This window comes from Centruroides sculpturatus, unplaced genomic scaffold (assembly GCF_000671375.1).
Source record: "Centruroides sculpturatus isolate CEXI.00-Female unplaced genomic scaffold, Cexi_2.0 scaffold1396, whole genome shotgun sequence".
NCBI lineage: Eukaryota > Metazoa > Arthropoda > Arachnida > Scorpiones > Buthidae > Centruroides > Centruroides sculpturatus.
This window is the reverse complement of record NW_019385605.1, coordinates 101,873-113,423: the sequence shown is the minus strand read 5'-3', so window position 1 is coordinate 113,423 and position 11,551 is coordinate 101,873. Positions and strand designations below refer to the sequence as shown.

At 28.9% G+C, this 11,551-nt stretch overlaps 1 protein-coding gene across 1 annotated transcript in view; it reads right to left on the bottom strand.

Annotated features, from left to right (window-relative positions):
* The window catches only part of LOC111640521 (proline-, glutamic acid- and leucine-rich protein 1-like), a 43,525-nt gene continuing 31,974 nt past the window's right edge, over nt 1-11,551 (bottom strand). The window contains exons 10-15 of the mRNA XM_023386541.1: nt 10,872-11,010; nt 10,657-10,795; nt 4,144-4,199; nt 3,861-4,067; nt 2,847-3,782; nt 1-558 (exon numbers count right to left, since the gene is read on the bottom strand). Of these exons, the coding sequence (XP_023242309.1) occupies nt 478-558; nt 2,847-3,782; nt 3,861-4,067; nt 4,144-4,199; nt 10,657-10,795; nt 10,872-11,010 (1,558 nt within the window). The 3' untranslated portion in view covers nt 1-477. The remainder of the gene's footprint in view (nt 559-2,846; nt 3,783-3,860; nt 4,068-4,143; nt 4,200-10,656; nt 10,796-10,871; nt 11,011-11,551) is intronic.

Genomic DNA, 11,551 nt, shown 5'->3' with positions numbered 1-11,551 from the left:
CCTTTTCTCACTTCATACTGCTCATTTTCTTCCCATGATGCTGTACTTTGGAGTGAAAATACCTTTGTTTTTTTCTCTCATAATATTTTCACACATATTTTGATATAGATATGATAATTTGCATTATCATATATGCAATACACTAATCGTGTCATATATTTTTGGTACTTGGTATATTTGCTTTAAATAATTACATAATTCAACCAATTTGTCAAGATATATTCTCTGTATTGTGTATAACATTACAAATGTTTACTTAAGTAAATGTTTGCTAGATATAACCAGAGTTTAAATGTAGAATCTTCTTTATCAAAATAAAACCACATTCTCAATTTAACTGTATTTATTATGGTCATATTTTTAACTTTTCTAACAATCAATTTTAACCAGCTGTACACAATAGTTTTGTAACATAATTTTATGAAAATATAGAGAATTACATTATAGTTATTTGTAATTTATAGAAAAGAACCAGAATTAGGGAGACATTTCTTTTTCGGGAGAACAGAGAACAAACTGCAACAGCATTTCATCGACACCCAGTTCTTCTTCAGACACCTGTAATTACATAGAAAATCTAAATTATTATTTTAACATTTGGCTCAATCAAGTTACATATTATATATTAAATTACATTTTTAATTGTTAAAGACAACACCGAATATGTGTTGTACCAACTTTCGGATTCTGGTGCAATGCATCATCTACGACTACTGATGCACAAGTTGATACCGCACAACAGTTGCAGACAGATGTTGGTATACTTAAGTGACTAATCTAAAATGTATATTTACATACCTATTGTCTATCACATTTAATCAATACTACAATGGTCATAATGACATAAAATTTTGCAATATACTTATATGTCTTGGCAGGCAATAAATACGAATGGACGAAAAGGAATTCAGACAACTATTCCATGCAAAATGTAATGCGCAATGCTATAAAAATTTGCTTACTTATTTTGTCTAGTAAAATGAACCTGTACAACCTGCTGCCTACACAGAGCAGATTTGTGTACCTTAAACATGTTAATATTCGATTTACATTTTGCATTAGGGGTTCTTGTTTGTTTATATTTATATAATCCAGTTCATAAACAGTAAATTATGGAAGAGAGCAATTTACCATTCTTAAACTATTTATTACTAGTCTTAATATATTCTAGATCCTATTTTACAATATATATACAACCAAAAACATAAATCTATTACTAATACTTTATTGATGAACAGAATGAAAAAGCTATCAATTTAAAAATAACAGTAGCAAGGTCAAAAACAATCAAAAATCAATCTCAGTCAAAAACAATTCCTCACTTATACATTGATTTTTATTTTAATAATTTTAACAAACAATACGGCGAGATTCTAATCAGGCTGCAACATGGCTCGTTAATTTGACCATATCATACAATCATTAATATACATCATGTTGGTTTTATACTAATTATTATAGCAAGAAATTTAAAAATAATTAATGAATGAGACATTTTGGAAACTCCAAAACTGAACATAAATATTGTATCTAAAACATTATTTGAAAATGTCTCTTTAGTGCATATTTTCCATTGCTGCTACTTATTGATTATTGATACACTCTTCTCTGCTGTTGTGTGAAATGCCAAAGGATATTTTTACCTAACTTTAAAAAATGACAAAAGAGAATAGTAAAATAACCTGTCTCCATTTTGCCATTTGGTGATTTCCACATCTGCTCAACTCAACTAATTGTAAATGCTTCAACCATTCAATACACTTTTCCACCATCTTTAGAAGCAAAATCAGTTTTACAATTTACAATAAACTGTTTATTGTAAAAAGTAATAAATTGGTCTTGAAAAATTCATCGTGCACACCAAGATTTAATTTAATTAACATAAACCAAAATTCCTGGAAATTTTTCTAAAAAATTTAAGCACAATGTCTGTTCATTTTTAACACAGTATCCATGCCAATAAAAAGGATCATTATTAACAAAATGTGCAACTAATCCAATAATTCTACAGCTGTTGAAGGTTATATTATCATATATAAACCTGAGTAAGCAGAATTTCTAAATGCATAAATCATAACAGATTTCTAGGAGTTTGCAGTTTGAGTCCTGACAACTTTATAATAAAAATCCTAACAATTTCAGTTTTAGCCTTGACATATTTTGCATTCCAGACACTATACTTTTTTTCATTTTTGACACTTTCTGCCCCACAGACATCAAGGAGCCTTTACCGTGCCCGTTGGGGGTTTGACTAGACCCACAGTAGGGCAGCCAGAAATAAGACCTGACATATTAGGGACAGAATTCATACAAAAAGATTCCTGGTATCACTCGCTCGTATTCAATCCCTGATCAACAGAATAGTAGGCCAACATCTTGACCTCCTTTACCACTGAACTATCTCAGAGATTGTTGAAATAATTTGATGCAAATGATGGTTACTTTCATCAAAAAATCAATAAGTCAGAAATCTGTGTACTTTACATTCCTTAATTATCAAATTAACATGGCAGAAAGATTGACAGAAAAAAGGGGTTTTTACCTTTGTAAAAATGCCATAATTTATATTTATCAAATTCACTTTGTATGGGAGTGTGATCATAGTATATTATCCTTTAATATTATAATTAACTAAACAAAATTATTGACAACTATGGAACCTTCTGTATATTTAAACAGCTTCGTATTTTCTACACAAATCTTAATAATCAATTTATTAAAGATCAAATTCAAAACTAGATCCCTCATAACATTAGGCTGTTGACTTACTGCATGGCCATATTAAACAGAATTTTAGAAATATTATACATTGTAAAATAAGAAAATAGAAAAAATAATTAAATTACCTCATCATCCTTTGTTACTTTCCTTGCCTTTTTATTGTCTAAGTTATCTTCAGTTTCCAAAAAACATCGTTTCCGTTGATTTTCTGAAGTTTTCTCTGGAGAATTTTCTGCATTGTGATTTTCCATAAGTAACTTATTTGACACATTTTCATCAGTAATTTTATTATTTTTATAATTTTCTATAGTTATAGAATCACTCTTTTGAGATTTTAATATTTCATTATCTTTGTCTGCTTTGTAACTACTTGGAGAATTTTCTGAAGTTTGCTTTTCTTTATTATTGTCCTTTAATAGTGATTCTTTTGAAGTTTGGCTTTCATTATCTATTAAAAATGATGCATTTTCAACATCAGTATTGGAATCTCTTCTACAAACTTCATTCTTTTGTTTTTCAAAAACATATATCTTCTGTTCTGTGTTTTGTTCCTCACAATCCTCGTCTTCCTTTTCATCACAAAAATTTTTCTGTTTCTCACAATCTTCCTTCCATTCATCAGAAACATTACCTTGTTCTGTACAAATTTGTTTTTGCTCATCAATAACTTGGTTCACTTCTTCACAAATTTCCTTTTGTTCCACACAAAACTTCTTATCTGTCTCATAAATATCATTTTCATGTTCCTCATAAACGTTTTTCTCCATTTCTTCCTTTTTGTAGACTTCACTCTCGCAATCCTTATTAATATCTTCCATTTGTTGTTCATCATATATGTTTACTTCACTATGCACCAAACTTTTTGTGGGACTTACATTAAATTCTAAATCACTTTTATCAATAATAGGAATATATACAGGAACTTCGTTTGGATTACATAAATTATCTTCTTTACGACTATGATCGTCCACGATCGACATAGACTCTTTCCTAATAACTGTCACTTGAGGATGCATAATGCCATTACATACTGTTAAAGCCATTGTGCATAGTTCAGCAATCTAAAAGTAAAAGTAAATTTGTGAATAATTACTTTATGTACAACAGATTAATAAGATAAACTAAGATAATTTACATACTTTGATACAATCATCCTTCTGTCCTGTGCTGAATAAGCAGACTGCAGTCTGAACCGGTAAAGTCTGCTCTAGTGGAGAATTTAATAAACAAGCAAGTAGTAGACTATACAGTGCATACCGACAGCCGGAATTATTATAGGGAATTTGTATGTTTTCCAGATTCTGCTGAACATCTAATAAAAGCATAACGACATTCCTATGAATATCCTGAAAATAAGACAATTATGTGATTAAGGTGTAAACAATTACTTTTATTTACAAAATTAAACATTTATAAATTCACCTGATAAATATTTGGTTTCAGTAGACTTCCTGAAGTATACAGCAAAGCTTGCATGGCTAAATATCATAATTAAGATTTTTTAATCTTAAAAACTTACTTATTTGTAATATTTTAATATATAGGTTATTCAAATAAAAAGTTTACTTGTGAGAAGTAAGCTCGGCAATGCAGAGCCAGTCACATGTGTTACCGCTCTGCCATGTTCTTCAAAAAATACGTCTTGAGAATAGACATATTTAATACTTATTAGAATTGAGGGATATCATTTGAAACTTTTCACTGTTGTCATCAACTTCACTCCTCACAAGTAAACTTCACAATTGTTCACCCACTACAAAACTCTACTTGTAACATGATAAATGTTAAAAAAAAATCTATAATACTATTTTATATCAAAAAATGTATAAATAAAGGTTTAATTTCTTTGTTTTATGTAGTTCATAAGCCAAAATTTTTATTTTTATTCAAAAGATTAATGATTATGAAAAGGTTATTACCTTTTCATAATCATTAATCTATATTATGAATCTCACATAACAATTCGTAAAAAAAAATCTGAGTAATGAAGAAATATCTTTTTCAGTTTGCTAATTTTAAAACTATTGATACGTATGTAACAATTATAGCACACATTGCAGTTGTACTTTATACAATTTTTAAAAAATAGCATTTTATATTATAAGTTATAATAATAAATAAAGTTTATTATATATGCAAAAATTAAACTAATAATGATAAATGTTCATGCAGAATATTAGAAAATAATAAAATCACAATAAATGATACAGGTATGCACTGCTTAACAATGTTTGCTTAACGATGTACTACATACGTGATCCCGTAAGTTTGTAACAGAGCCAAAAACGCATAGCCACCATAATTGCACAGAATGGTAGTGCCATCAGATAACACATTAATAAGTAAACCTAAAGCATAGTCAATCAAATAAAAGTATTTTGTGTTTAGATGTGTTTAAAATTAGTTTTAAACACAAAATATTATATTTTACCATACCTTTTCTAAGTTTAGACTTATAAATACTTATTACTGTGTTACAATTATGTTATAGCCTATATTAGCAGTAGACCATACTATATTTTTCAGAACATATCCCTGTCATTACGAGGTGCATATCTGTATTTATAGTTTATTGTATTGATTTTTAATTATACTTTATAGGTAACTTGCAGTTGAGTTTTTTTTTAATGAAAATAACGTTTTAACTTGCAGCACATAAAAATATGCATATAAAAATATATATGCACTAACTATAAGAAATTTTACTTCAATATATCTGCATTAAATAAACTGAAAAGGTTATTTTAATATTTATCTTGTATACTAGTACTTTATCAATTAACAGGACTTATTATACTGGATTTATGGATATGAAATTATATGGTTAATATGGATTTCAAATATACTTGGAATTATGAAGTTCAAAAATATTGAATTTGTAAGAATTTTATTATTTTATTGTCAGGAAAAATTTATGTTTATTTTAATTTTATAATTGAAAAGAAATTTAATTGTAGAAAGTGTCCTTTGAATGCCTGCTGATGAGGAACAAACAAGTCCGAAACACAAGTTTAAAGTGTATGTGTACAAGTGAACTAAATAAAAAATATTATTTCTAATCTGTAAGACTAGATTTCTGCATCCATAAATCCAGTATAATAAGTCCTGTTAATTGATAAAGTACTAGTATACAAGATACATATTAAATTAAGATATAGGACACAAAGGCATAATAAAGAAAAAGTTATGTTGGTGACTGTATAATGTTTTAACTTGTATATGTTTGTGAAACCACATCCTTCAAATTTTAGTTATTTCTATATAGTGTAAGTTGTCTCAATTTGTATGAATTTTTAATTACATAATCCTAAAAAATATCTCATTTTATATATTTAACTGAAATAAACTGATTTTTTTAGATTATGATAAGAGTCAGTGATATTTTCTCAAGACAAAATGTGAATATCACAAAACAAATAAAATATTTACTATTATCTACACTATTAAAACAAAATTCTTCTTTCTATTAAGAAGAAAATTTGTGGAACAAGAAATATTTTAATCAACTTTGTTCTAAGAATCATGATTCTTTATTTTATTTTTCATATAAACCGTGGATGGCCAACCCGTGGCACGGCGGAGTTTAAACAGTGGCACGCGAAGACTTATTGAAAAATTAAAAAATTTGAAAAAAATAATATGATATGTATTTGTGTATAGTATTTATATGTCATCTTCAGGAACTTTGTCAAAATCCATAAAAACCATACTTATATGCTACTCAATACAACAGCGCCAGAAAGCGGCACTAGCTTGACACCAGTACAACGATGCGGTAAGACAGCATGGTCATGGGACGAGCCCAATAGTTTGAGATACCTTGCTTTGGCACCTATGGAAACTATGGTGAAGGCTTCTTATCAACTTTCTCTGTTGTTAGCCCGTAAGAAGAAATATTATTCTGACGGAGAGGAGATATTAAAAAATGGCCTTTTAATATTTTCCCAAAATGTCAGTGATATAAACGTCAAAAATATGGTTGATAAAATAGCTTTGTCTAGAAATACCGTCATGCGTCGTATAGATGACATGGGCCAGGATATTGGCACACAAATTGTCTCTGGACTACAATATTCAAATACTTTACATTAACTTTGGATGAAAGCTGTGACATCACAGACAATGTGAAGTTACACATATTTGTATGTTACACAAACAATAATTTTGATATTGTGGAAGAACTATTTCATTTGCGCCAACTAGTTTTCATTACAGGTGAGGACATTTTTAAAGAACTTAAAAATGTAACTGAAGTTAGTAGAATGTACAAAATTAGATAGTGTTTGCACAGATGGAGCACTTTGTATGGTTGGCAGGATAAAAGGTTTTGTTACATTGCTTGAAAATTATTTGGAAAGAAAAGTTTTTAAGTATCATTGTATTATCCATCAAGAAGCTCTTTGTGCCAAGGACTTAAACCTGTCTTCTGTTGTTGACCCTAAAGCGTGCTGTATCAACAAAATAGAAGCTTGAGCTCTGAATCAACGACGATTTCGTGAGCTATTCCCAGAAAAAACGTTGTTCCCAGAAGAAACCTACAATGGCATGTTACTCCTTCATTATAGGGTGCACTGCCTTTACAAAGGAAATGCACTCGTGAGATTTTGGAATTTGAGGGAGTGTGTTTTAAAATATCTGGAAGAAAACAATGAACTGCCCAGTGAGTGCTTGCTATTCAAGAATGAAGATTGGCTATGGAATTTAGCTTTTCTCACCAATATTATGGGACATTTAAATAATTTAAATTTAAGATTATAGGGAAAAGATTGTATTTTTCCTACCCTAGTTGGTCATATATCTTCTTTTGTAAACAAACTTTTCCTTTTTTGTCTCAATTTTAGAGAAAAAAGATCAACACATTCACATTAATGCAAGAATTTAGAGAAAAAAGATCAACTAATTCACAATTAATGCAGGAACTAGCTACCAAAGTCAATAATGCTCCGAACTATGATAGATTTAAAAATTTAATATCCATTTTGCAGGATTCCTTCAGTGCTAGGTTTGACGATTTTCAAGGTTATAAAAAAAATGCTGATCTTTTCACAAATCCTTTTTCAATTTCTCTGCAAGACATTAATTGTTACCCACTTGAAATCCAAATTGAAATTATTGACCTACAGCACCATACATATTTGGCTGTCAGATATTGTTGTAGGTTTGAATCAACATATGTTTGTAAATAAATGTTTTCTATTATGAACATAATAAAATAAAATATCGTTCAAGATTAACTGATATGCACCTAAAACACTAATTTTGTTAGCATCTTCAAGAACTAATCCTAATGTAGATGACTTTGAAAAAAACTAAAATTTAAAAGCGACATTACTTAAGTTTAATAATTATTTAGAATTAAATGTTTCAAGTTATTCATTTTTATTTTATACATAACCTAACTGAATGAACCTTTAAAAATGTTTATTAACAATAAAACCTAAGTTTGTACTTTTGTTATATTTATTATATTAGAGAGGTTGAGGCACAAGTTCAAACGTTAAACATGTACAGGTAGCAGAAGTACACGTTACACGTTTCAAGTCCAAGTAAAAATCGTTGAGGCACACGTTCATAACATCACGTGACTCAGTGAACATCGCGCATTGACTCACGGGAAATAAGTTGAAAAAAATGGCGGAAGCAAAATAAATCATAATTTTAACCCCAAACACAAAAAAATGAAGACGTTTAAGCCGATCGTGTACCCACCAAGCTACACGTAGCAAACGCCATTATCGACGGTCCAGAACTGCCAGATGGCGGCGCTCACCCGTTACCCGTACACATTTTGGGCTAAATACGTGCGCCTCAACCTCTCTATTATTTTTTAAATCTCCACTACTCAGACTTACATGAAAAAAATGTGCTATTTGTGTAAAAATCCCATAATCAGCCTATAAATAACATTTTTTCACTTTTTTATATTTTTTAGTATGTTGGAAAAGTTGGAAGTAAAATGCATAAGTTTTTTTCCAGATAGTGGCACTCTTCCCAAAAAGGTTGGCCACTGCTGATATAAACCAATTAAATATTATCTAAACTTGTGACAATTATAAGTAAATTTTAAAACAAAATACCCAGAAATTATCTTAGAAAACCAATTTTGTCTTTGGATGTGAGAAAAATGAAAATATATTCAAATATCATTTCTATATCCACTTTTGAAGCTAAAATTATAATAAAATATTGAAATTTTTATAGTAATAAATAACTTTTTCAGCACAAAATTTAATTAAATTTGGTAAATAAATTCAATACAATTTTTCTAAAGAGAAAAATCTTATTGAATGTATTTTCTAACAATCATTAATATTTTGAAAAATGAGTTTAAAAAATAATTGTGAGAAGAATCATTACTCAACAAGTGCTTCAAAATTATCGTATTTCCAACAATGTATGAAAATTTAGAATCCCTAATAAATGTTATTAACTATGTTCAATTTCATTTACTATTGAAGTGACTAAACCAATTATATCTTTATTGCAAATTGATGTTTTCTAGTCATATCAAAATGAAGAAATTTACAATACAGAAAGGCCAAAGAAACTAAGATGGGCATCGGCCATTCCAAAACTCCAGATCTAGTTGAGTTGGAGTTTTTACTATTGAAAGCCCAGTCAAACTTGTAATTAATTTATTAAAAGGCTCTTGTAATGCCTGCAGGGAACCAATTAAAAACAACAAAGAAACTATGTTTAAATCTGCTTTAACAAATTATTCTATTGTATTTCTGTTCCATATAAAATGAAACAAACACATATTATTGATAAATTGATAAATGGTTCAAAACCTGCAGAATCTTTTGGATAAAAATTAATTTTTTAATTAAATTAACATGCCACACAAAGCTAAACAATTTGGACAATCCCTATTAAAATCTATCACAAACGAGCAATTATTTATTGTGACATCGTCACAATGCTGGGCTGCAATTTTAAATTGTATTCTTAATTTATTTCATTTAAAATATATGTTCTCCATCTCAAATTAGTAGTGTCTTGCCCCATAGCTTATATTTTTTCTTATAACAACAGAGTCATTCCGGTCATCTATGTAATGCCATTCGGGGGGGGGGGAGTTTCAAATTGAAATCACGCAACTTCTGGTCTAAACCAGAAGTTCATATAAGAGACTTCCTGTCCCTAAGCTTTCAATATCTGGTCTCCACTTTCATCTACCTAACACCATTCTTGAGATTAAGGAAGGATGGAAGAATAGACAGACGAATGGTAGTAATAATTTTTGGGTCTACAATTTTTTCAAATTGCAGCCCAACATCCGTGTCCAAAGTGGGATTCAAACCTGCAATCCAACGAACTAAAGCAATGTCTTTGCACACCTGGCTACCAAACTAGCCAAGTGTGTCAAGACACTTTTATAGTTAAAGTTGGAAATTCAACAAAGAAAAACAATTAATTGACTAATTTGTTCTATTGTATTGTTTCAGTCCTGTTATTAAATGAATATATAGTTAACACTTAGCTATAGTCATTAGAGATTTATAAGTTTTCATGTACTGGGCTAAAAACTTTCACATAAAAAAGAACAGAGATTCAAATGAAAATCATTAGACAGAGATATTAATACAAAGAAAATGAATAAATAATTTTTATACTGTAAAGCAGATTTCCATACAAATGTAAAAAACAATTATTATGTGATAACAGAAATACATACACAATCATCGTTATATCCCCTAAGTGCATCATCATGAAGAATTTAACAGCAATTTAAATAATTATTTCTACCAGTAAGATCATCATCTAAGAAATATGCTGTATGATTATTTATTAGACCGTGCTTACATACTGTAAGCTAAGCAAAAAATTTCTTATTTGCATTTTTATTTTGTTCCTACATTTTATACTTTAATAGAATATAAACATATATAAATTTGTTTATTAAATTAAGCAAAAAATTCAAATTATAGTTACCTCTCAAAGCTTCTTTACAGACTATGTAATTTGCCGTTGCATCTCTCTTAAAATTTGCCCTATTTAAATCCGAACCAAAAACTGAAGCTCCTCTTTTATGATCTTTATATTTCAACGGCTGCGAAAAATTTGGCTGCAACTAAATCACAACACAAAATCTCTATTGTAATAGTGTTTCAAACTAACAGAATTAAAATGAAAAAAGCATTGCATACTTTTGTCACCACTTGTTCAGGTTTGATGTCTCCTAGAATCTGTTCTATTAGCAAATCGATCATTTGTTCTAATCCTGCTCTGACTCTTACTTTCAGAAGAAACACATTTAATGTCTCATAAATGTAACTTCTTACAATACTGTTAACAAAAAAAAATTAGTTCAATTAGTAACAGATTAAATATATTCTTTGTATCAAAATCTTTTATAAGAGAATACCAAAATCTAATTATATTAAATTTTGTACCTTTAAACAATTATATATATACATATATATATATATATATATATATACATACACTATCTGTTATCCATGTCTTTGCCCACACAGCTTTTTCAAGCAAAACCCATTTATATTCAGTATTTCAACAACCATAGTAATTGTTATATAACCCCTACCGCTGAGAATGATGAGAATTGCCAAGAATCAAACAAACTATTTTCAATTTGCTCTATTTTCTGGAATGTTTACAATTGTTCTATAATCGAACCAATATGCAATAACAAATTCGAATTTAAAACTGTTCGAACATTTGGTTAAAAAATCAAAATACATAAAAATATTTATAACAATGTCTGAAATGTTATCAATTTAATACACCTAAGTACTCAATGAAAACTAAATGTAGTTGAAAACAAAAAAATCGCATCTAAAATAGTAAAGACGATCCACGTGAAGAG